At 39.6% G+C, this 26,447-nt stretch overlaps 2 protein-coding genes across 3 annotated transcripts in view; one reads left to right on the top strand and one right to left on the bottom strand.

The window, feature by feature from the left end:
• CENPP (centromere protein P) overlaps window positions 1-26,447 on the top strand; it is a 125,374-nt gene that overhangs the window by 43,946 nt on the left and 54,981 nt on the right. The window lies entirely within an intron of this gene.
• ASPN (asporin) lies at window positions 7,270-25,057 on the bottom strand. 2 transcript variants are annotated; one of them, XM_051793196.1, is made up of 9 exons: window positions 24,985-25,057; window positions 24,391-24,441; window positions 18,568-18,838; window positions 16,621-16,733; window positions 14,104-14,317; window positions 13,648-13,758; window positions 11,300-11,393; window positions 9,897-10,035; window positions 7,270-8,713 (listed from the first exon to the last, which is right to left on the bottom strand). In XM_051793196.1, the coding sequence occupies exons 3-9, from the start codon at window positions 18,812-18,814 to the stop codon at window positions 8,516-8,518; spliced, it is 1,116 nt and encodes a 371-aa protein (XP_051649156.1). In that variant the 5' UTR covers window positions 18,815-18,838; window positions 24,391-24,441; window positions 24,985-25,057; the 3' UTR covers window positions 7,270-8,515. The 2 variants fall into 2 exon arrangements, with proteins under 2 accessions (XP_051649156.1, XP_051649155.1); XM_051793195.1 differs by lacking the exon at window positions 24,985-25,057 and having other exon boundaries at window positions 7,271-8,713; window positions 24,391-24,660.

Here is a 26,447-nt window from a genome sequence, read left to right as displayed (position 1 = left end):
CCAGTGCTTTGAGTGATTAGAGTAAACTTTAGCAAAGTTGAGCTGATAGAGTGGCTGCCTTTGAAATGTCAGTACTCCATATGACTGCAGGACAGCTGTCCAGAACTCCCTTCCCATCTTTGCCAAACACTTCCCTTGGTACTGAAACCTCTCAATGAGTCTGTGTGTCACAAAAGCAGCCCCAGAGAGGGGACTGGGGTAGGTGTTCAGGAGGGCCAATGGGTGAACTAGATACTGGTTCACCCACAGTGAAATGTTTGAGTGGAAAAGTCCTTTCAGAAAGACAGAGCAGTTTATGAAGCAATTGCACATCTAACAGATGTGTTTTCCATGCTTGCATTTTCTCCTCTTCTCAGGTTCCTGTGCATTCTGATTTTGGGAGGGAGCTGTGGGAAGCACACATACATTACCCTCTCTGTGCTGAGCACAAGGCACTCGTGGCAGTGTTCATCCATAACACACAGAGTTGCTAAGGCAAAGCATTCCTGAGACAGGAGCCACGAAATATTGCCTTTCACACGTGTGCTCCAATGGAACGTGCTCAAGGGACACAGCACAGAGCTTTGTAGTTAGCATGGTAAGAAACGTTTTTTATTTTTAAAATACTCACTGTGCTTGTGACTTTTTATCATCAATAACAGTACAAGGTTTTTATAAGGAGTAACTACTTTTTTCTTCTGTTCATGTGTTGGATGGAAGTTAGAAGGATGTTGAAGACTGGATTTAGATCAGACTTATTTTCTACTTTGCCGAAATAAAAGATTGTGAGTTTGTAAATGCTAATTGTTAACTGTAGTGCTGACATGACAAATAAGGGGTCTCTTGGCATGTTGCTTTATAGCTGTGGCAGTGTGAGGTTTTAAGTATGTTTTCTTCTGCACAGCATCACAACAGACTTTATCTTCATGTTAAATGTACCAGATTTACAGGCCTCTAAATGGGAGCAGAGTGTGTCAGGGAAAACATATTTGCTACCAGTTTAGGTAGGTGTTTGCACAGAACATAACTTCTAAAAGTACCCTGGTTCTTTTATCTCAAACCTTATCATATTACCTGAAGGCTCTGCTGGTTGCTGTTAAAGAACAACATTGTGCAGTTATGGAATATGGGGTCGAAGTATACTGTTGTACTGACATTTACTGTTGCTCTATTTCTGGAAGTTATTTGACTTTCTTTTTCTATGTTAGTAATTTTATAAATGGAGTTAAATAACAGTTCTTTTTTGCCCTGTGAAATGTAGAATTCGAGAAAATGAAATATTAGAAATAATAATTTAAAGGAGGGTGACATCTAAATGGAAATTGTATGTATTAGCTTAAAATATAAATTAAAAATATGCATTCCAAAAAGCCAAGTAGGCTTTAATGAAATTATTAATTTCTAACTATTAAACATCAACTTTTTCTTGAGCAAGTAATAATTACCTTGCATCACAGTATTGCTGCTGGAGAAATGTTGCTTTTATTGTTGTTGCAGAATACTGGATTATTATATCACTCCCTGAATTTAAGCATCTTCTCATGAGGTTAATACATAAGTGGTTTCTTTGCTTTCTTCATGCTAAAAAATTAGGCCCTTTGACTGATCTGTGAGTCACTTGTTCTGTCTGTTCCTTGTTTTGCCCTGGAGAAAAGAAAGAAGATAGAACTGACAGAAGAAGAATAATATGGTGTCTGGATCTTCTTGGTGCCCTAAATAGGATATAAATTCTGGTAAAATAGTATCTTTTAGAATGGCAGCCCGGTTTTTTTTTCCACAACTGGAAAAGAACTCCACTTAACAGGAGTTAATGTGTTATGTAAAGAGCATTTCTGAAAGGAAAATATTTTCATTGGTCTTTATATCTAAAAAGCTCTTGGAAATACCACAAGCTGAAGAATTAAGAGGCAAGTCCGTTCTTGTGGCCGTGTCTCGCTCCCACTCTGTCCCTCTGGAAATTTTACATCCTTTGGCAACCTGTCAGCAGGAGATTTTTTCCATTCTTAGCAGAGAATGTAACTCCATAACAGCTCCTGCAAATGTCATTGTGCAGGGAGAAGATGAATTTTGGTGCTGCCCCTCTGGCTCTGACAGAAACCCTGGGGGAGGTGGTGGGAGGTACCAGTGCACTGAGCCCTGGCAGAGGGCTCTGTGTACCTGGGGCTGCCCTGGTGCATCCAGGCTCGTGGAATTCCTGCTGCTGCACAGGGGCTTTATGGCAGGACCCAGCTGTGGGTGCAAATGTGTGAGATTCTCATCAAAACTCTCTCCACAGCCCTGCTGGGCCAGAAAATCTGATGGGCTTCAGGTTTCTCCTGGGCAAGAATTGGAGTCAGAAAACGTTGGTGCCCAGGGAAGCCTGGCTGGGTGTTGTGCCCCCTGCAGTCCCAGCAGCACAATGGTTAAACCCAGACTCACACTGTTCACTTGGACTGTTCATGTTTTATAGGAAAAGCTGCAGCAAGTCTGTCTGTTGGCAGCACGTCCTGTTGAGCCAATCTTTTACTGGCTCACACAAGCTTTGAGAAACATCCCAACTCAGTTCAAAATATTGATTACTTTTGGAAGTCTTTTAAATATCCTGAAAGCCTTTCTGTTTGTTTAATACTTAACATTGTCTTCCATTTCACGTGATTCATCAAGTATGGAGGGTAAATCTTGCATTTATCTTAGCAGATAACTTAGACAGTGGTATGTGATACGTGGCATTTGGAATTAGAGTCAGATTTTCATTTACTCCAGGACTTTTCCATATGTTTCCTATTAGCAGCTTTGTTCTCAAGCCTCTAGTCTCCCCAGAAAGGAGGGGGGAAAAAAAGTCTCAACACAAACCCAAAAAACAATGTTAAATTCTAAACATTGAGGAAAACATAGGCTTCAGAACATGGTTTCATTATTTTTAGTTAACTGTTGCTTTTATTATCATGTTGCTGTTAAATTCTGATCAAAATGAAATGAAAATATTAATTTCTGTTTGGTTTCTTTTGCTTGTTGTGGTGTGCTGTAGTTTTTCTGGATAAATACTTTTAACTGGGATTTGAATTAATATTGTATATAATTTAATGTTGGGAATCGCTGTCTTCCAGAGATAACAGCAATTGCTTCCTGGTACATAAGTAAATGCTTTTTGAAATTACATTAAGTTATGTAAAAATTACTTAACAGTGAAGTTATATTAGATTTGTTGTTCGTAGTCTGGTTTAGGTGGCTGAAATGTTTTGCCACTTTAGCAAACCAATATGAATGGTTAAAAATCTGCATATCTTAGCTTATACACTTTTTTCTAGTGGTCTGGTCTGAGTAATTTCCCTCACTTTGGGGAAATGCAGGTGCAGGAATTCCTGATGAGATACTCATGTGAAACAGTTTTGCAGTTTCTGCTATGTTTAAAATAGCTAGACTTTCCCTTCTTGGTTTCTTAAAGAAAGGAATCCTTTTTTTTGGTCACTTATTTTGCTTGATATCTTTTAATCCTCACTGCCAATTATAACTGAATTTGACACAGTATAGAGGGAAATATTTATGTCCTTGTTATTAACTTGTGAAAAATAGCAACTGGGCAGAGGAAAGTGCTCCAGAGAGGTCCTTCAGCTGAGGAAGGGACAGTTACAAACCCTCCTGCTTGGAGTGAGCAGCCAGATGGGAAGAGGGAGCAGAGCTGTTGAGTAACCTCTTGGCAGCCACACAAGCGGTTTGGTGTGAGGTAGAGAGCAGCTGGAGGAACCTGAGGCTCCTACGACTCAAATCCGTAGGAATCCAGCATTTGTTCATGGAATAACTTAGGCACAGCAACACTGGGAATGAAGGGGTTGTCCTTATCCTTCTAAAGCAGCCCAGGATAGTCTTGGCTGACTTGCCACAAGGACACGTTGCTGGCTCGCGTTCAGCTTGTCCCCCAGGACCCCCAAGTCCTTTCCTGCAAAGCTTCTTTCCAACCATCCAGCACTCACTAGTGCCTGAGGTTATTCCTCCCTAGGTGCAGGACTTTGGCTTCTCTTTGCATGAGCTCCTCTTGCCCATTTCTCCAGCAGCACAACCCCAGAGGGTCCTGTCCCCACCCCTTCCACTTTGTGTCATCAGTGAACTCGCTGAGGGTGACCTGCCCTGTCCTCCAGAGCGTGGGGGGCACTTGGATTCAGTTTGCCTGGTCCACTGCATTCAGTTTGCCTGGTCCACTGCGTTCAGTTTGCCTGGTCCACTGCATTCAGTTTGCCTGGTCCACTGCATTCAGTTTGCCTGGTTCACTGCATTCAGTTTGCCTGGTCCACTGTATTCCTGCAGGCCTTGTGCTGGGCAGAGGAGAAATGCACTGTTAATACTGGAAAAAGGAAACAAAAAAACCAGTTTTTCATCTTCTTTAACTTGTTCAGCAGCAAGAGAAAGCAATTAAATAATCTGTAGATTTCATTCATTAGTGTGTGGACAACCAGTTGATTCTGAACCCATATATCAAACTTATGGAATTGGTGGAGTCGGATTTTGTGATGGGTGATTGAGGGTTGCATGGCATAGGTATATTTACAAAATTATTCTCTCTAAATGTCTTTCTTGCAGAGCAAACATCTCAAACTAAAGTGGTGTGATGTGTCAAAGTTTTGGTTTGGTTTGTTTGGCTTTTCAATGTGAATGGGAAAGAAATCCTGTTTTATTTAATGTATGTTTTGATTTACATGGTATGTGCTTGCCACAGCTGATGGTGCAAGTTAAAATCATGATTTAATAGTATCTTCTATTTTTTAAACTTTCTGTACCTTATTAGGTTTGCTGTTTTATGTCTTCTAATGCTGCATTATTCCTTGTGTTGCTGTGTTTGAGGTACTGCCTTAAGTATGTTGATATTGAGCAAAGAGAGGGAGAAGACTTGAAAAGATCAGATTAATTAATCCCTTGGTAAATTAGTGGTGTAGAGCAAGACATAGAAATCAGTGTTTAGAAGTGCTCAAATAGTACTTTAGTACTCAAACTGGTATTGGTGGTGTTTGGTGGGCTCTCACTGTGCAGTAACAGTCTGTTAATTATTCTTTAGGATGCCTTTCCCTTCTATTGGTAACGACAGGCTGCCATCCTCTGGTCAGATTTGTTCACTGTCCTGTAGGGACCTGGCAGGTTTTCAGAAGGGAGAAGCCCATTCAAATTTTAAAAGCTTAGAAGGAATCAATACTAATATTTTTTTTATTAGAGGAATGTAGTTGCTTGTACAAGGAATAAGTAATGAGAGAAGACTGTTAGAAGGGTTTATAACAAATCTCTTTTTCTCCTTCTTTCCTTTTCCTGTAACATTTGTGGAGAATGTAAAGGTGGAGTTGATTTCTTGAGAGTTTCTCCCCATCTGCTGATACTGAAGTGCCTTGTTCTGTGGAAAGACCATTGAACTCCAGTGTGTTATCATTAGTTAATTACTCTTCTGTTAATTGCTTGGCTGTCCATGTTCAGAAACCACTGCTGGGACTGTGCAAGGTGCATTTTATATTGCAGTGTTTGTGTGTCATTGTGACACCCACGTGGGTCTGTGCTAAAGGATGCCAAAGGTGCAAGGGGTGTAAATTATTAATTATTACCCACAAATACCAGCTGAGGAGTGATAGCTAAAAATAGTGGAGGGGCATTGAACGTATTTTTCTTTCTCATAAGTGACAGACATCCTGTCAGTTTATGATGGGATATAAGAAATTACTGGTTTTCTTTGAAAATTATTCCTACAGGAGACAGTTAAGATGAACCCCTTGATACTTCCTTGCTGAAATGTGGAATTGCCAATGTACTTTAAGTCACAGATGAAGGTTTTTAAACTTCCAGGCTGGCTGAATTTGCCCTGAGGATGGTGCAAAGCTGAGCAGTTGATAAAATCCTTTGGAGATGATTTATTAAGTGTGAGGGCAGGAGTAGTATCTTCAAAGTAGAGTTGCAGTTCCTTGGATGAATGTTATCTGTATCCATGGACCCTGACTTAGGAAGGGTTTCTCAGTCCAAAGGCATGTGAAAAGGGAAGAGTGAGAAGGCTGGAGAGTTTTTGAGGATTTAGAAGGATAAGGTCAAGACTATGGTCTTCTACCTCTTAGTGCTTTGCTGCATTTTCCCAAAGTTTTTTCCTTATCTTGGGACTTCAGCAGTGGACCTAAAATTGGGTGAAACTCTTAAAAGAGTGACTGAAAGGATTCACAGGTTTAGAAAGCACTTGGTTACAGGTTTCTGTTACTGCATAAACCCCAATTAGATAAGGAATTGTTTACTGTCTCTGTTGTTTTTAAGCCTTGTTATTGAATTAGTGTAGAATAATGCACTGTGTGACACTGTGAGCTTATTCTTTCAGTAAAGCTACAGAATTTGAACCACTTTTTCTGTTTGTGCTGTCATTGCTGAAATGATGTAACTAGTATAGCCTGACTGTTTAAAGAATACATTTAAACCAGAAATCCATATAAATGTAATAATTTTTCTCTATTCTATTTACTTTCACTGTACTTGCTCTTTGTGCTTTCAACTGAAGATTTGACTGAAGTTCCACTTATTCAAGGTGAAAACCATTAATTTAGTGCTCTACAAAGTAAGTAAAAATTTGGAAATTTTCATCCATTTTTCCTTCTTCACCTTCTTTAGGGTTTACTTTTGCTGCCATGTTGCTACTTGGCCACTCTTTTCCTGTGGAAGTCACTCAGATCCTTTCTGGCTCTTGGTTAGTCTCTGGTCACCTACAAATTTTCTACCTCATCCTTTATTTACTTCTTTGATAATAAACTTGGTAAGCAGTGAACCTTTTGTGGGACATTAAGGATTTCAATTTTTTAGCTAGATAAGAGAGGGCATTTATTTCAAACCCTCACTTTCTCCTTGCCCAGTTGGTGGTTGTTACCAAAGCCTTGTCTCTCTGGGGTTAGGAGGTGGTTTTGTGGTAAGGCAGGTGACCTGTTAAGGTTGGTATTTGCTAGGAAATGCACTCCTTAGAAATGTCTCCAGAAGGCAGGAATGGAAGGATTCTTGGTGATCTTCGGATTCAGGGGGTTGTGTTTTGTTTAGTGTTTTGTTTTTATTCTGCCTTGAGGTGATGTACAGAATTTCTGTTTGCAAAAATTGTTCCTCAGTGAAAGCCCCCCCTGGTGTGCCCTCCCTCCCCTCTGCACAGGGCTTTGGGTCTCAACAGCTTAGTGGTGTTAACAAAATATGAAATACAAGGAGACCAAGCAGATGGGAAAAAAAATCAGATATTAGACTTGATGTTTATTGTGTAATGTGTTTAGGAAGGTGGTAAAAGGCTTGAGAGATGGGGAAATGGTTCATTTCTCTGCAGTATTTTCTTCTACAACTAGTCTGTGCCATTTCCCATAGCTGCTTCAAATACAGTACTGGATTTTTAACTTTGTGCAGAAGAGCAGGGATAAATGATCTGCAAGGTATGTAGATTTGGGAAAAGGAAGACCAGAGGAAGTATCCAGGGAAGAGTCAGGAAGGTGCTTTGTTACAACCTCTGAATGTTTTGCTGTGAGCTGCCATGGGATCGATTACACAAATGCCGGTATTCTATAAGTTTATTTAATTTATTTTGAATCCCAATAGCAAATATACACTAAATATATAAAATATCCATTTTATACAGTACTGTCAGTATTGAGAATTCTGTGGCTGCCCTGCACAGGAGGGTCAGGGCAGTGAGTTCCAGCTGCTTGTGGTCGGCACTTGTAAGGGACTTACATTGGGAGGGATTCTAAACCCGTGTGGTGTCAGAATATGGAAGAGGAGAAAATAAACTGAAAAACACGATTACAGTTGGTATAGTAAAAGAAAATGTTTGTGCTGGCCTAAAGGGAGTTTAATAGTCATTCCTATTAAGCTTGAAGCGTATCATAAATCTTGACTCCTACTTTTTAATATTCGGACTGCATCGAATTCTATGAATAGTAAAACACTGAAGGACATTTTCCTCTTGAAGTTGCAAGAGAAAATTATCAAAAACTTTTAAAGGCTTTTTGTCTGTTCATTATGTGAAACCTGCCTTTATCTCACTTAATAGATTATAAAAATATATTCTAGCTTAGAGACAGCGACCTGACGATACCATATCTTTTTATTGCATCTTTGCTCATTATCAAAAATGGCACAAGAAGTTGTCCTTGAAGTCTGATAATTTTTTTTCCAATTTTTCTTACAATACTTTGGGAGAGGAAAAGGTCCTTACCGTGGAAAAAGTCACTTCCACGTGATTTTTAGAATTTATTTGAAAGAAGGAATATGTCAAAACTATGTGATTTAAGGAAAGAATTAATATCTACAATAGGAAACGTCAAATACAGTTTCCAGTTCCACTTCCAAGAGTTCTTCTGTAAGATATAAAGACTTCTGTTTAAATTATTCAAATGTAGGTTGAACATTGTCAAATAATACAACGGATCCTACTTAACATACCATTTCTAATTAATTACCTCTGACATAGCAAATACTTTGTAAACGGTTAAATAGTGTCAAATCGGCATTTTTGCTGCGAATTTCAAGTATTGTAGAACTGCTTTGGCCAAGTTGCTGTTTGCAGCGAGGGGCTGGGGGGTCACTTGAGGAAGTTGCCCAGCTGGACGCTGTTCCTGGCTAAGATGCAGCGGAAGGTGGAGGGCTGGACCTGCCAGTACTTGACGGGGTTGTTGAAGAGGCTGATGCCGCTGTACAGAGCCTTCTTCTTCCTGCGGCCCGTCGGGCAGAAATCGTTCACCCCCAGCTTTGCGATGTGGTTGGAATGCAGGAACACCACCTGCAGGGAGCAGCACATACAACTGTTAGGGTGCGAATGGCATCTCCGGCCGGCAGAGCACCTCAGTGCAGACCTCGGGAGTAACTCGAGTTAAAAATCCACGGTAAAGGTTTTTTAAAAACCTCTCCCACAAAGAAAAGTCGTTGGAATTCTATCAGTGTGTTCTCAGAGTAATTGGATTCTATTCTTAGGGAACTTTGTGCTAAAGTGTGATTTTATGTTCTTTTGTAGTAAGAATTATGATGATGCAGTATTATATTCTCCCAGATCTTCAGGGATTTGATAGATTTAATGATGTAGTCTCGAGCCCTCAGAGAGATTTGTTGGTATAGTTATAGGAACAGATCAGTCCAATGCTGATGTAGCTTAAATTAGTAAATACAAGGGCTTGTAATAGTCAAGTTTAGAGTTTAAGTGAAATAATGTACAGTTACAAAATAATTCCTTGTATATCTAAATTTACGTTACATTGTAAGTTGATATTTGCATTGGTTGTTTATATATATATATGTATATTTATCTCTATCTATCTAAAGGTATTTTCCTTTACTTGTAAGTTATATGAGAAGCACAAAGAAATGAAATTCAGAGGGAAAAGCTTTTGCCAAATAGCTTATTGTGTGCTCTGTCACTTGTGCATCTCTTCATGTGTCCCCAAGCTTTGTTCTGCTCAGGATCCCAAGGTATATGTCATCTTACAAAATAGATAAGAATTTAATTGCTATTCCAGAATTCAGGAAATAATTGTGTTTTGAAAGTATTTTCTTGTCAAATATATCTAGTTCTGAATACAAATTTTAAAATCTTAACTCACAATTTCATCCTTATAAATAGTTTACTTTGGATTTAAGACTTTTCAGTCTGGGAGTGGAAAAATTTCCACTCTGGGTTGCTAATATGGAAACTATGATAAATCTGTAACCAACTTTCTGGAAACATTTTCTGGGTGTAGCACATTGTTGTCCTTTTTTTTTTTTTTTCCCCTAGGAAATATTCCTGCTGTTTGATTTTATATTTATTTCTTTAATAAGCATATGTGACTTTAGGTTTTCCTGATTAGAGAGTAAATCAAAATATATGTGGCAATTAATGATGCCTTTTGGTTGTGACCTAATCAGTGTGGCAGAGTGAAAGGCAAACAACTTGGAATCACTGGAGCTTTCTGTTAAGTTCAGGGTCTGACCTGCAGGTATCTCAGCTCAGGTAATCCAGGGGGAACCTTCTTCAGCTTGTTTTTCTCCAGGTGGATTTCACGGATACTTGGTATGTTGGCAAAACTTCCATTTTCCACATCTTTGATTTTATTGTTCCCAAGGCCCAGCCTAGAAGTAGTACAAGGAGCATTTAATTACAAACTAATTGAGATTCCCAACAGCACTGGAGAGCATTCTTTATTTTGAAAGATTGAAGTACACAGGAGTAAACATAGGGCAAGAAAAGAACGGGGAGAGGATGATGAAATCTTACCTCTGATAGGAAAAAAACCACAACCGAGCCAACAAATATTTTTTACTTCTTAATTTAATCTCCACTTTAAGGAGATTAGCTCTCAGCTGATCTCAGTCTGATGTGAGCAATTGTTCAATTTTGCATGCAGTTTTTCTAATTATAGTGGGAGGAGTTTAAATGGTAAATATCATTCAAGCTGCCTGGGAAATAAATCAGACCCTTCTCTCAAGCAGTGAAGCTACAAAGTACACAGTAGTACACAGTAATACTTTGTATTACAGTAATACAGTATACTTTGTAATACAGTATTTCAGAGTAATCCAGTGTACAGTAATACAGAGTGCTGTTCTAAGAAACAGCCAAACAGCAAGTCTTGTAAAGGAAGTTTTTTTATATATATAGCTTATGTCTAAAATAAGAAGTTTTGGACTAATCAGGACTACCTTCTTTCCTGCTTTAAGTTTTCCTTAGTTAGATTGTTCTGATGTAGGACTCCAGCCTGCATTGCTGGGAAGGTGATTCCAAAGGTGGGGGACAGGTGGAATCCCCCTTTCTGCCCATCCTGCCATTCCCTTGGTCTCTGTTCTTTCGTGGCTTATTCAGAAACTGAACCTGCTGTCTGAAGGCAGTTCAATAGTTCTTCTTTGACAGTAGTTTCTGTCACCAAATCCCAAATGCAGAGCTGCTCAACCATATTTTCAGAGGTCTTAGCTGAGCTTTAGAGAGAGAACTCCCTTCTCTAGTCCCACATCAGGGATACATTCCTCAGAAACAGGCATTTTCCTTAAACCCCATCACATTTGGGAACAGTTACCAAACTGTGTCCTTTACCAGCTACTGTATTTATGAGAATAAATTTATAAGAATTATAAGAATTTAAGATGGTTATATTTTGTAATCAGCTGCTGTTCTTATCCTACTTTTCTATTGCAAACTGTAGGCAAAAATCATGTAATAACAAGGCTAATGTGGTTTCTGGGCTTGTTTGGGGTTTTTTTAAGCTTGGTCTTATTTGCAGCAATTCTTACTAAAACACTTAAAACTTTTAATTCTCTTTTCTGCCATTAACAAGAGAAGTCTCAAATCGAGATGCTGCCAGGTGTGACATTTTATCAAATAAAAGCATGGAAGTGTTACCTTTGAAGGTCTTTGTAACGGTTAAAATCCTCAAGTTCAATTCCTGTGATCTTATTGTCATCTAAATGAAGCTCCAGGAGACTGGAGGGCAAATCTGATGGAAAATAAGTGCACAGTGTGAGGAAAACGAGCCAATTTATTTTTTATTGGAAGATATATTATGTTCCAAACAGCTTCTTTCCTTTGTGGTTAGAATTGGGTGAGGAATTTTGGGGAGGTTGTCTGCATCAAAGAAATGGGGATTAGGTGTTACTATGGTAATTAAAAATCAACATAATTTGGTTTAAAATAGTAACTTTAAAAGAAAAAAAGTAAGATGTGAAAGTGCATATACTAATTTTAAGATTTTAGTTCCAGAATTTGGGGGTTTTTTTCCTGGCTTCCTTTATGACAGCTCTCAGTAGTTTTGGTTAACTTGTCAAAGATGTAAATTGTATGTTATATGCAGTTGCTTCAGGGCTGGTAGTCAAACCCCTACTCCTGTGGAACCCGGGAGAGCTTTTTGAAGACCTGTAATTTTCTGCCCATGGTGTAACAATTGTGCAGTTTCAGCTGCTGGGGTCGATCTGGGAGGGATCTTTTGGAATCCTCTCCCCTGAATGAGATATTTGGTTGACTCTTTCCCACGCCACAATATTCTGTATTTCCAGTACCTCCACCTTCAGAACTGCCAATGAATGGACCAGGAGGTGGTGAATCTTTCCACCGCATCTTTTTAGGGCAGGCACAGGCAGATCATCCCGAGCGTGAATTCCTGGGTGCTGATCTCAGGCTCAGTTTTCCAGCCCCTGTCTAGGTGGCAGCCGAGCCCGAGCCATTCCCGCTCCTCGGGGGCTGCGAGAGCAGTGCCGGAGCAAAGAGCTGCTTCCCGGGCCGCTTCCCAGCCTGCCGGAATTCCAGCTGGCACTCTCGGGGCTGGGTTTGTTTGTCTGGGCTCTTTCCCAGTTTGCATTCCAGTTCACAGCTCCACGTGCTGCTGCTGTCCGAGTTACACCGGGCAGGGGGAAGAGCACCCCCCGTCCATTGCAGAGTTTGGGTACATTTTATAAGCTACGTTTTTTTAAATCTTCGTGCCGTTATAATACTTGCAGACAGGAGGATGTACAGACTTAGTTTCCACTTGTGGTGACTGAGTTCACTGTGAAATAGTTTGGGTTTGATTGGTTTATATATCTGACAGACATATGGACCTCCTGCTGTGTTGCCCCTTATAGGAGATTCCTCTACAACAAAGACAAAATTGGAATAATTTTATGGGGGTTTTTGTGCTAACTGATAGGAAATGGCATTATGATGATACTGGAGCAATGTTTTGGGGTATTTTTGTGTTAGGGAGCAGCCAGGTAGTTTCTGACCTTAAAGTTATCTGAACAATTGGGGTGAGTTGGTTTTGTTTGTTTGGGAGGTTTTTTTTTTAGTGTTCACTTCTACAGGGATACTTCTGCAAACACACACACATATATATATATGCCTACAGGAAGAGATTAAATTTAATAAGGAAGAAGTTCTTTATCTGAATTATGAGAAATAAATAAGGGGCTAAGATATGGTTTCCCTGGAAGTTAAAGCATGATGTGACATGATATTATGCTTTGTCTCCTCCCTTTTTCTCTTCACTAGTAGTTCTGAGTAGTTGAAAATCATATTAACTTGGTTAAATACCCCACTGACCTGTAGAAAATGGAGGTGGGGTGTTGTACTGAGTTCCTTCAGGCTACCTTTTTGTATGTGTCAAGTTAGTGTTTTAATTTATTGCTACCTCCAAATCACAAGTTAATTTTTTTTTAGTATGAAAGAGTGTTAAATTTAACTAAATGTTAATATTAAGTTTTGCTTAGCAGAACCCCATCAAAAGATTTATAAAATACCATATTGGATTTTGCATTAAGGAGGTTATGTTTACTGCACAACATAACTGAGCTACAGAGTGACTTGAAACATTAAAAATTGAAGCTAGAAATTGTGGAGTTGCATTTTAAATCCATAAAGGAAGTGGGAATTCTGTATCTCTTCTGGCCCAGATCACATATCAGGGGGTTTATTCTCCCCTTGTGAGGATTTTGGAGAGGCTGATGTGTGAAAGATGGGAAATCACATCTTATTATGAATTTCTTTGCACTGTTTCTCCTAAGAGGAGTCTCTGGTGTGCACTGTGTGTGCTGTTTGTGCATTCACTCTTTTGGGATGTGGAATTAAATACTAACTTCAAAAAGAAAAATAAGATAGGAAGTGGCTTGGTAGTAATGAATATATAAAACAGAATATATGAATTTAGTAATCATATAGATGTTAAAGCATTTTATTTAGGAATACACTGGTATAAGTAAAATAGGAAAGCTAAAGCCTACCTTTAGGAATTGAAGTTAACTTGGCTTCTGCAATTCTTATATGGTAGATATTTACTCCTTCAAAAGCCCCGGGCTCTATTCCATCATTGTTCAGAGGATTTGCACTCATTTCTGTCCAAGGGGGAAAAAGAAAAGCATTTATGGCTTAGGAGTTTTGTGAATTAATTTTATTTGTGACTTCTTTGATTACCTCTTCTGAGGGGTGGCAGTCACAGCTCTCAGGGAATTCAGGCTGTTTAACTCGTTTAACTGGGCTTGCAGAGTTACCCAAACCCTGACTTATGTAGCAACTTCACAGAGAATTTAAATTGGGAAAGGTATTTCCCAGAGCTTGGATATCTCTTTGAGAGGAAACTGTACATTGGGCTGAAAATTCTATATTGTAGAAACTTTTGATAAAGACATTTTTGGGAAAGACGTTTTCTGTTCTACTCAATTCTGTTCTACTCTACTTACCTAAAACATGCAGCGACTTCATTCCTTTAAATACATCCCTGGGGATTTTCTTGACCTTGTTAGCATGAATTCTGAGCTCTGCCAACGTTCTGGGCAGATTTGTTGGAATCTCAGTCAGCTGGTTGTGGGACAAGTACAGTCGTCGGAGCCTCTTTGTGGGTTGAAAGGCTTTGGGGTGGATCTTGTAGATTTTATTGTTGTTCAAAGCCAGTGCCTGGGAGACATGGGAAGAGCAATAGAAAGATCTTTTTATATAGGAAAGTTATGATTATAAATTTTAAGTCATGAATTTGATATATAATTTAGCAATTAAGTGTTTAAAATATTTTATTTTTCCATCATGCCAAACTTTAGCACTTTGGGCATTTCAGTTGCTTGTGAAAAACAAAACAGAACCTGAAAGCTGGAACATCATCTGGAAGGTAGAGAAAAACTAGTCAGAGCTGACAAGGTGCCAATGGATCATAAGAACTGGCAAAACAATATGTTTGTATTCAGATATTTTAGGGGGTTATATGCTTTGTTGTTCCTTAATGCAGATTCTCTAAACTAAGAACTTCATCTTTTATTTCAAGATAACTCAGCAAAATAAAAGTCAGGCTTTTAATCTGTGTTTCTTAGATGTTCATGTCTCTGTATGACACATGAATTTATATGTTATTTGCCATAATTTTCCCACTTATGTGAATTTAAGTCTCTCTCTTCTGTACTGTGCATTAGTCCTTTTGGGGGCAGTTTTTTGGTCTTCTTTGCTATGTGTTATCAGAGAACTTGTAATGAGTTACTACAGACAATAAAATGTGAGTTACCAAAATCATTTGCATGTCAAATCACATCCCTGTATTTGCATACTCAGATATTCATTTTTGTTCCTTTTTTACTTCTTGGAGCTGTTGGTAATTCATCTCCTCTCAGGAGAGGGGGGGGGAAATGTAGAGCAAACCAGAATTAATCTTTTTTTCCAGAAAAAAATGAGCCTAGCTTAAGGAAATAAACAGGAAATGCTCCTTCCTAATCCCAGCTGCCCTCTGTGCCTTTGCTAAGTAGACTCCAGGACTCAGCCAGGCTGTACAAAGTAAACTTTGATCTCAGCAAAAATGTTGTTCAGCCTGGCCACAAATGAACTGGGGAGAAGGAGCAAAGCAGCTCAGTTATCACATAATTAAGTGGTGACTGATATGTAATGTGGTGATGGCTGATGGGTTCCAGTGACTTCCTCAGTCGTTAGAGGTTAGTTCCTGTAAGATCTGTTATACAGAATATAACCCCCTTCCTTGGGAAGGCCATTCTGTACCCACGAGACAGGGGGAATGGGAAACGTTTTGTTGCCAACTATGAATTTATGTGATTCTTCTCTTGCCTGTCCTAGCTTAAACCACAATAATTAACAAGCTCATTCATAAACATTTAGATCTGGTAAATTTTCATGTCTTGCTCAGAAACCAAATAGGACTGAAAGGATTTGTTTATGGACTCACAGAATCCCAGAATGGTTTGTTGGAAGGGACCTTAAAGCCCATCCAGTCCCACCCCCTGCCATGGGCAGGGACACCTTCCCCTATCCCAGGTTGCTCCAAGCCCCCTCCAACCTGGCCTTGGGCATTCCCAGGGATGGGGCAGCCACAGCTTCTCTGGGCACCCTGTGCCAGGGCCTGCCCACCCTCACAGGGAAGAATTTTTCCTTAATGTATTAGGGGAGTGTTCCTTCTGTTAGTTTATTGTGTGTTTCGTGTCTCTCTAATGGGGAATAGACTGTTGTTAGTTTGCTGTAAATCGTGGGGTGGATTTGTCATTTTTACAGTGAAAATTTTAATGTTGTCAGTATTTGTTGGTACTGGATCTAGAGTGACTTGTTACAGAAATAAATATTCTAAAGCAGATTTAACTTTCCAGTCCTCTGAGACTCTTGTTTTCTTTCATAATAAAACAGTAACATTGTGTACTGTAAGTATCTGGATTTACCAGTTGCCAGTGATACTTGTTTCACAGTGTTTCTGTGTGCATATGTGAGCATGTTAAAAAGTTAGTAGTAAATCCCCTGACTTTGCAGTAATTCAGTGTTGGTCCGTTTTCTGTTCAGGTCAATTGGATTTGTAACAAGTTTCAGTGGTGTATGAGTTAATGTTATGTTCTGTGGTTTTTAAATACCCTCAGAAAGCATCATTCTAGTTCTACTGTGAGAACTTCTGGTGTTTTCCAGCTAAGCAGATAAAAAAGGAGCTCTTGTCTTGCAACCTTTAAAATGTAAGGAATGTTTGTGTGCATGTTAAGGACTGAAAAATCTTGAGAATCTTTTTGGTGAGATGCATGTGGTACATCTTCTGGGTATTGCAGAAAGTAGTTCTTACAACTCAAAAGAGGTTTGTTTCTCACCATGTGGGAATAGTCAAATACTCAGACATTAGACTGTATTTTTATCTCCACTATTACAGAAGGAAAATACCATTTGTATTTTGGAAGTATGGAAATATTTCAGATTGCTAAATGAGATTTCCACCTTGGGAAGTAGCAGCTTACATAGAGTGATGTGAGTCCTTGGAGGTCGTTTTCCTTGACCTCTCTAATTTTGTTGTTCTGGAGGTCGATCATCCGAGTATCTGGCGGGATGTTGCGAGGAATTGATGTCAAACCTACAGAAGTGACAGAAACAGAACCATTATGTGCCTGGAGGCAAGTCCAAAGAAATTAATTACTGAACAGTAAAGCACAGTAAGATGGTTGATGATTATGGTGGGAAAGAAAATAGGACATAGAGCAAAGGGTAGAAGGGAATTTTTGGTCATGGGAGGAACTAATGATGTAAGGATGTACCACAAACGTGTGTGGATACTTCTGGGAGGAGCTGCTGCTACCCCTGACCATGACAGACTGAAGAGGGGGTGCTCCTTGCAGGTTCTCTGCAGCTGGGACATAAACTCAGAGCACAGGTTGTCCTGCAGGGAGACTGCTTCAGTCCCTGGAGAAAGGAGCCCTCAGAGGCTCCAGGGCACTGGTTCCCTGCTGGGCCCAGGGCAGTGGCTTTATGGGGTTTGTGCCCAGTGCTGGGCTGCTCCTCTGTACCCCTGCACTGCCCCATCCATCCCAGTGCTGGGGTTGCCTGTGGAGCCACCAGTGAAGGGCAGGGCTGAGAGACGTGTTCTTGGTACACGTGGACGAGGGGTGGTCCCCACTGCCAGTCCTTCATTACCAGCAGTGTAAATCCCCCAGCCCAGCTCTCTGCTCAGTTACAAACCCCCTGCAGTTCAGGCCATCTGAGATCCTGAATCAGCACAAAAACCTTAGCAGGGGTAGTAACTTCCTTTTCAGTGGAAATGCTGATGCATGAAAGGCTGTGACGTTTATTAGCAATTATTCCATAATTAATAGGTTGCAGTTAAAGATGAAGTCTCTTAATATATTTTTTTCCTATGTGTGAACTGTAAAGTGGTTTGCAGTCTGCAGACCAGATGCAATAACCTCCATTTGCTGCTGTCAGCAAAAGTTTATTTAGATTCCTTAATAATGACACATTTAAAAAACCAGCAGTTTCTGTCTGGTCTCAACGTTCCTAAGCCATGAGCAGGCCAGGGTGGTGTTCAGGATGGTGGCAGGGCTGCAGTGAGAACAAATGGCATTGTCCCTGTGCTCGTGGCAGGACCACAGTCCATGATTGCCTTGAATCATGAGAAACCTTCAATGAGCACTAATTCAAATTGGAACAATTAATAATGAATTCCTAGTTAGGCACTGGGATGTACCTGCAGCAGTGACAGGAGCAGCTTTGCCTTTGGCTAAAGTGTTACCAGTGATGAGCACTTGAGTGAAGTTTGTGTCCCACCTATGTGAGACATTAAATGTCCTTGTGGTTTGTTTTAATTTGTTTTCTTGTCATTTGACCTGTTGCTTTGTAGTTATGAATGAAATACTTCTTTTTTGAGAGAGGGGACCAATAGTTAATCTGTTTCAAACAAAATACACAACAAATGTTTGTGCTCCCCTGTTTGGATAGAACATCATGCAAGTAAAAAAACCAGTAGAAAGTGTAATATAAAATGTAAATGGAAGTGTTTTCCCATTCTGTGATTGTTCTCTTAGTGGATAAAAAGCTGTGCAGGTTATTATGTACTTACCCTGATCAGTGTTGAGTTAAACACTTTTACAGTTATTTGTTACATATTCTAAATGCCTTTCCATTCCATGTTGTTATCCATAGAAGTCATTGCTAATGGAAAGTGGCTGTAGCAGCTTTTTCGTTTTCTAAACTGGCGAACGTGGATTGGGAAAACATTCATGTTGCAAAAAGTGCTGGACACAAATTAGATATGGTTTGCAATCCTAATGGAAAACATGTTAAGATCCTTTTGAAAATGACTAATACAGGAATACATGAATGTGTGCAATTTATGGAGCTGTAGAATTCATCTTTTAAAAGACAAATCCTCAAAAGGAGAGTCTAGAGGAGAACAGACACAAATTCATTCTTACCTAGGTCAGAGCAGTGGACAACCCTGACATAGCACTGGCATCCAAAGGGGCACGTTGGGAACAGATCAAAAGGAATTAGTGGCATAATGGGTTCAGTGGTTGGAAATAGGGAATTGTCGTCATCGTCGTCATCGTCCTCGTCTTCCATGTCTTGGAGCATCATATTCTTTAGTGTGAAATAGGAAGGACCAGTGAGAGATTTGGCAGAGCACAAAGCCAAAAAGAGAAGGAGTGTGTATTCTTTCATATCTTCTTAATCAGGACAACCACTCTGGAAAAGGAAGGTAAACAAACAAACAAAAACCCACGAGAATTAGTGAATATGAAAGAGCAAATAGAGGTATTGACCTATTTACTTCACTCACTGCAGTCTCTGGTCCTGAAAAACGGTCTCTCGTGAACATTGAAGTTTAATTAGTGTATGAGGGATGAAGAATATAAAAATAGTCTTTAAAATATGAATTATCACCATAAAATTACATGCAGTAATATTAAGTTAAATTTATTAGAGATTAATGTAATATCAAAGTTTTCAGTTGAGTTTTACAAATAATATCATCATTTGCTTCAAGCTTTGAGGTGTAATTTTTGTAGTACACTTTACCAGAACTCAGAATGAAATAAATCCTATTTCTTCTTGATGAAAAAGCATTTTTAATGTGGTACATGGTCATATGTTATATTGCTTGTAAAAGTGAGAAATACTTGATTACCAATGCATAAAATGCACTCAGCAAGACACTTCCTAAACACTTGGTATTCGACTACCTAAACACTTCTAATTAAACTCTTTCTATTCTAATCTGGGAGAACAGTGTTTTCACTCCTGACAACAGCTTTTCCCATGTTCCAGTCATTTGTTTATTACTTCCATTGATAGAAGTTCACCTCTGCTTGCAGCACATTTCACAGAATCCTGGAATCACAGAGTGGTTTGTGTTGGAGGGGACCTGAAAGATCATCCAGTTCCACCCCCTGCCATGGGCAGGGACACCTTCCACTATTCCAGGTTGCTCCAAGCCCCATCCAACCTGACCTTGGACACTTCCAGGGATGGGGCAGCCACAGCTTCTCTGGGCAACCTGTGCCAGGGCCCCACCACTCTCTCTGAGTAAAGTATTTCTTCTTGGATCAGTTAAGGCACCTTCCAAGTGGAAAACCCCACATCAGACAGCTACAATTTTTTCCTCATGTTCTTGAGAAGAATGCACAAGTCACAAAGGACTTAAAAATACATTTGTCTTTAGAAAAATAGACAGTCATAGAATAGAGTTGGAAGGGAGGATCATTGAGTCCAACTCCCGACCCTGCCCAGGACACCCCAACAATCCCACCCTATTCCTGAGAGCATTGTCCAAACCCTCCTGGAGCTCTGGCAGCCTTGGGGCTGTGCCCACTGCCCTGGGGAGCCTGGGCAGTGCCCACCCACCCTCTAGGGAAGACCCTTTCCCTGAGATCCAACCTGTCCCTGCCCTGGCACAGCTCCAGCCGTTCCCTGGGCCCTGTCACTGGTCACCACACAGCAGGTCAGTGCTGCCCCTCAGGAGGATGGTGAAAAGCCCCATGAGCTCTGGCCTCAGTCTCTTCCAGGCTGAACAAACCAAATGACCTCTGACCCAGTCCAGCTATTTATTCAACTTCCTTCTGCTTCTCCCAGTTCTAATTTTACCAGGTTTATTCCAGGCACACTTACTGGGAACACCAGGAGCCCAGTCCTTAACTGCAGTGTAGTGCATTACCTGAGGAATGATGATCAGTAGTTCAAGGGTACTGATTTTTTGGGGTATAGGTATTTTTTACATACTCTGGTTTTATTCTGAAGATGATTTTCTTGACCAAATGCTCCTAGTCTAGGGGAAAATGGAGATAGGAAGAATTGCCACAGGATGTTTTGCTACTCTGAGAAAATGCTGTAGATTCAGCCCTCAGCTTGACATTGTTTCCTTCCAAAACCCAATTCCAGAAATCATTTGGATCTAACAGCATGCTCCACAAACCAAGAGGGGCTGCTGTAAATTCTAATGTGTATATCCTGTTTTTAAAAATTTTTGTGTTTAGACTATCATAGACCTCTTTAGGGAAATACTAAAAGGATGTCAATTCTTGTCTGATCACCTAATTAAATACTTGATGATCTATTTATAGGTGAAAAATGGCTTTATGTGGGCGTTTTGTCATTGGTCCTCAATTGCAGGAGGAGTGTGCTGGTGCAGGAGTGTTGACTTGGCTTATTCAAAGTTCTGAGGTTTTGGTTGTATTGCTTTCTTCTGGGCAAGGCCTTTTGCTGTTCCTTGGGTATGGTTTGTAACAGCATTAAAGGCAGTGCACTGCATACATTGCTGCTACTGTAACTGTGTCTGTTTGAGGATGTTTAAAAAGAAAAAAGATAAGTGTTCAGGTTACATAAAAAGAATGCTGTGACTTCTTTCCCCCAAATATGTGTTTGAAAACAAGCACAATATACTTTGTAACTTGCAGGTAAGCAACATATAACTGTAAGTTTGATATTTCCATAATATCCACTCTGCCTGTACTTTTATTGATTTACCAGTCTCCTGAAAGAATCTTCACATGTGTTTTTCCCGTATATTTTCCTTAATATTCAAAATAACATTCTCTTTCAATGCTCCTAGAAAGGATTTGATGGTGGTTCTTGCAATCCCATACAATGTGTGTGCCCTTGAAAGAGTCTTTGAATACAGACAGTGCTGGGGAGAAGGTGTGGAACCCCCTTTTAAGAGAATTGTGGTCACTCCTGGCTGTACACCTTTGGGATGTGTGGCCTTTTCAGTTTTGTGTTTCAGCTTCAGAAAACAGTTAAAATCTTCAGTACTTTAGTCATACCGTTAATTAGGAGGTGAGTTTGAAGGCTTTCAGACTTCCAAGTTCTCCTTGTTCTTGGAAAAGTGGTTTGATGACTGAGGTTTCACAGATGGGATCTCAGGCTGGTTTTCTTCCTTGGCTGTTTTGGTTTTAAGTGACAAAATTCCTGTGCTTTATTCAGAGATATTGTACCACTTCCACATGGAGGATATCAAGCTTCATAGCATGATCATGTCTCAGGACATCTATTTTCCAGGCCCCTGCTGGCTTTTATTTGTGAGAGGCACTGGATGTATCGTTTTACTGTATCTAAAAGATAATCTTGTGCGTGTGTTCCTGAAATGCTCTTTTGGATCTGGTGCTGGGAAGTTGTCTTAGGAAACAACTTAAAAATCTGTTCCCACGCTTGCATGTGTAGCAAATGGATTCCATATTTCCTTCCAGATATCCAAAAAACCGTGACTTCAAACTGTTAAAAGATTGAGGCTGTGATTGGAGTAGTGGCCAATTTGAACTCTGGAAAAACATGTGTTGCTCACAAACAGTTCTAGAACAGTAGTGTTGAAATATGTCACTGATGACACATATTGGTCCCTTGAAAACAAGTCCCTTTGCAGAAGGAAACCTGAGTTGTTGTGGGGTTTTTGGTTTGGTTTTGGGTTTTTTAAGGAAGGGTTAAAAATCCTTGCTTTGTCTTCCTATTCTACCATTAGAAAATCCTTATTGGATTTGTACTTAGGGGGGATAATCAAGCTTGACTCCAGGTTTGCATTGACCAAAGAACTGCCAAAAAATGGTTCCCAAAGAACAGAGTTTTATGAATGCTTTTTTAAATATCTTTTCATGGCTGGAGTTCTGAGATTTCCAGTAAACAGATGCTGACATGTCTCTGTAGAAATGCTCTGACTCTGCAGCTCATCTCAAAGAACCTACACAAACTTTCTGCATGCTTCAATTTCGGGAGTAAGAGAATTAAAAGAAAATGAAAGCCTAAAATCCAAGATCCTGATGATCTTTCTGGAAATCCTTACATTATTTTATCATGGGAATTTTAAGAAATACTGTTTCAGAAGGTACAGGTACAGCTGTGCTAATGGTCCCCTGCTGTCACTTGAGAGTGACTCTGCTCCCAGGTACCTCCAGCTCTTCCACTCAGGCTCTTCACTGAGCTGATTGAACTCACTAAACTGGCATAAAACTCATGTGAGCACCAAAAACACCCCCAGCACGTTCTTTGTGGGTGAACAGAGTGTGGAGTACCAGAGCCAGCACAAAGGAATGGGTGGAACAGCCTAGTTGAGGGGGCTGGAACTTTAAAGAGAAAGAGGAGGAAAAAGGAACAGCCATTCCTGACATACCACAAGCCTAACAAAGCTTGGCCTTGTCCATTCCCGATTTTTACAGCCCAGAGCATTGAGTTGAGAAAGATTGTGGTGGATTCAGGCTTCATTGCACCTTCTTTATCACAATCCTCCTTATCCTTCAGCACAGAAAGCTGCTGAGTAGCACCTTCCCACTGGAACAGGAGCTACCCCAAGGTGGGGTGACTGAATGTGGACAGTGCACTTCACCTGGAGAGACACTGGAAGGCTCACTTGCTGTCCTGAAATGTGTAACAGTCCTAAAATCACTGTACTGAGCACTTGGGACACACTTATCCTCACTAGTCATCTTTCCCCAAACTCCTGTTGCCAAACAGCATGTAGAACTCAGGCACTTTTCGTGTTATTAGTTGTAATGTGTAACTAATTAAATGCAGGTGGTATCACAGGATAACTTCACGATTCAAACCTTTGAGAGGTTGTGTGGGAAATTCCCACATAAGTTTGCAACAGTTTCTGTGATGTGAAAATTCTACTCGTGAGTTATGGGAAGAAAAACCTTTCCTGTGAGGACAGGAGCTGTGTATTTAGTGTGGGATGAGTGCATTAAAAAACCCAACAACAAATAAACCTGGATTCCTTGGGAGTTACATGCCAGCCCTGCAGCATGTGGCATTTGTTGTCTCAGCAGTTATGACACCAAGGAGTTAATACATAGAATTTTAAGACTTAAAAAGACTCTAAATCATATTTAGAAATCTCTTCTGTTACCGGTGTTCGGAGACCAGTTTCCTCTGTCATTGTTTCTGAAAAGGAAATGTTTAAATGACCCAGTGGTGGTCTTTGCAGAGGCAAAGAAAAGTCCCTGTGTTCATTAATAACACAAATCATTGCTCTGTGCACAGATTTTGTCCAAAGAAAGGCAAGACCATTGCTGTTTTGAAATCTATATTTAAAAATAGTTCTGGTTCTATTAGTCATTGTCCCATTCCAGAAATAAAAGGAGTTTATGTTTAACTCTTTGTCTACTCCATTGATTTACTTAAATTGCTCAAGAAAAACAGGAGGAAGTTTTTTTGTTAGTAAGATTACTGAAGAAATGTTTCTGTTGCTAGAAATAGTCCAATATTGCAGTTAAGTAGTGATAATTAATTGGATGTTTACAAAATTAAGTGATGTTTACAGAGTATTTACTTTTTATGGAAAACTGCCTGACTCCTGTTACTGATTATGATCCATGAGCATTTTTAGGTTGTAGTTCATCTACAATTTACTCCTCCATGGGTTGTTTTTAATTACTTTGCTGATATGTACTTAAAAACCCCCACCAACTTGAATACCAAATTACAGAAAGATAACACAGACTTATAACTATAAGAACTGCTGTCATTGTAGGGTAGATTTTCACAGATTGTTATAACTGAGAAAAGTTATTGTCAGTTGTAACATCTTTCTGACGAGTCTTTAATAGTTAAATAACTCACTGTAGCTGTTTTTGTTTTGCAGCTCAGATGTAGTACACACAGAATTATTTCAGCTGCAAAGTAAATTTTCCTATGTTCCATCAAAAAAAGGTGGTATTTCTAACTGTAAATTACCTGACATTGTTAATCTGCACATAGTGTTGCTTAACTCTTTACTGCTATTTATATAAAATAGGTATTCAAAGTGGACATACCTTGCAAGTTTGGGAGTTCTTCCAGAAGCTCTGTGATAATCCACCTGAGCTCTGTATGTCCAGTTATTTCATATTAAAAAAAAAATAGAGAAAAAGGAAGTTAGACTGAGTTCTGTGAAATGGAAAGTAAATAAAAAGAAAAAGTCCACTTCCAAACTCCTTGATCCTGCTGGCACCGTGGGTGATACCAGAGTAAAGTGCTGCCTCAGATTAGCCCATCTTAGTACTGAAGGATGATATTAAGACGCCTTGTTACCACTCATATGTTTTTCATCACTGCCTGTATTGGAGCCAAAACTTCTGGCTTAACTCTAGACGTCTAGTGGAAGACTTTATAAAACCTGTAGTTTAATAATAGTTGACATCAGGCCATTGGAAGTACAGTGAGGTCCATTTCAGGTCATTCCTGCTGTGGAATTACAATTATTTATGATTTCGTTAGCCATTGTTCTTTAAAAAGTGTGACTTGAGTAAAAGTATAAAACCACAGCCAGTGGCAGAGTAAACCAGTAGCCTGCAGTGATCAGAATGTTGCCAAAGCTTTCTAAAGTTAGAAAATTAGGACTTTATTGTGTAGTTATGTGTAAATTTTACCTCTGCTTTCAGTTGACAGCTGCCTGGCTGGGAGGGTGCTCCAAGAATGTAAACTGTGGATCAGACTTTTTAGTCAATATAGCCAATTTCTGTCTCTTGTGTATGGGAAATAAAGCATATCTTTTATCTAAAACAGACAATATTTGCAGGGTTCTGTGATAAGGGTTGAAGTTGTGGGTTTAAACCCAAGTCTTTGAGAATTTGCACTGTTACAAAGCTGTGCTGACGTGCACATCACAATATTTAGAAACTGGGTTATTTGTTTACCTTTCCTAGGCCCTGTGTATGTAAACTTCAGAAATGTCTGACTAATGGAGTTTACCTACAGCAGGTTTCAAAGGCAGTGAAACAGTTTGTGTCTTTAAATTCACAATAGGTTATATCCAGTTCCGTGCACATCTGACTTCATCTGTTTCTTTAATTAGCTCCTTTCTATGTTAAAAGTCTGGTCTTGCTTTGGAAAAAAAAAAAAAAAGCCTGGAAAATTTATTTGGGCCTTTTTTTTTTTTTTATTGTCCATGGTGCTGTTTGCAAAATGCCTGTTCAAATTGCATAATAGTTATTTTGTCTACTGTGACTTTCTTAAGGCAAAAAAAAAAAAGATAGTATACCAAACATTAGAACTTTGGTGCTGTGATATCAACCAAGACAAGGCTTGTGTTACCTGCAGCGTTGCCTTGGCATGTGTTCCAGCTCCAGTAGCACAGATGGAGGATGATGATAAAGAGTCTCCCTATCACTTTTCCCAAGGAATAAAATTACAGGTCCAAAAGCAATCACATTCCCACACAAGAATCTGAAGCATGATCTCAAACTTTCTTGAAATCTCAAATTGCATAGGTCTGCCTTCACTTGCCTTCATGGAGAAACCAAAACTTCCCAAGCAAACACTCCCCTGTGCTTTGAATAGCTCGGTTTGGATGGCTTTATTGAGGAAATTAGTATTAAATTGCTGTTTTAAAAAAAGCCTCCAAGACTTTCTTGGCTGTTCAATAGAAGAGAGCGGGGCCTGAGGGTTGTAATATAAATGTGCTGGGTTCTTTTTTCCCTTCTTTCAGAAGCAAAGTGTTGAATCAGCAGTTCCAGCTGACCCTGGTTTGCAGCAGCACTGCCTCTCAATTTTGGATGAATACTCGGGGTTTTTTATGATTATTTTCTCCTTTCAGTTGATTCTGGTGGTAGGAACACATTCCTATGTGTATAAAGTTTGTCATAGCCAGTTACATAATGAAAGGGATACACACAGTGGTAGGATCTGGAAAAAATGTTACAACCTTAAAAGGGCTTATCCATATATTTTGTGTGACGTAAAGGGTCAATATGGTAGAAATAAAAGTTGCCTTCATGGACATGCTGGTCTTTAATGAAACTGTTTAATATTTCAAGACTTAGATTTAGTATTTTGATTAGAATATAATCGCAATCTCAGATAAAATACCCAGAAATCACATTTTCAGGTCTCC

Source organism: Manacus candei, unplaced genomic scaffold (assembly GCF_025592945.1).
Source record: "Manacus candei isolate 608988 ecotype Guabito, Panama unplaced genomic scaffold, ASM2559294v1 h1tg000036l, whole genome shotgun sequence".
In the NCBI taxonomy this organism is placed as follows: Eukaryota; Metazoa; Chordata; class Aves; order Passeriformes; family Pipridae; genus Manacus; species Manacus candei.
Note: the sequence above shows the minus strand (reverse complement) of the source record. Positions and strands in the feature narration are given on the sequence as shown.

Bases quoted from the DNA above. Each gene is read 5' to 3' on its own strand.
- ASPN (XM_051793196.1), bottom strand. From the start codon at position 18,814: ATGAAAGAATACACACTCCTTCTCTTTTTGGCTTTGTGCTCTGCCAAA. The intron at 14,318-16,620 runs GTAAGCTGCTAC...CATGTCTCCCAG, and splicing joins AAGGACTCACATCACTCTAT to GCACTGGCTTTGAACAACAA. The intron at 8,714-9,896 runs GTCAGACCCTGA...TGCTCCCTGCAG, and splicing joins CTGAGCTGAGATACCTGCAG to GTGGTGTTCCTGCATTCCAA.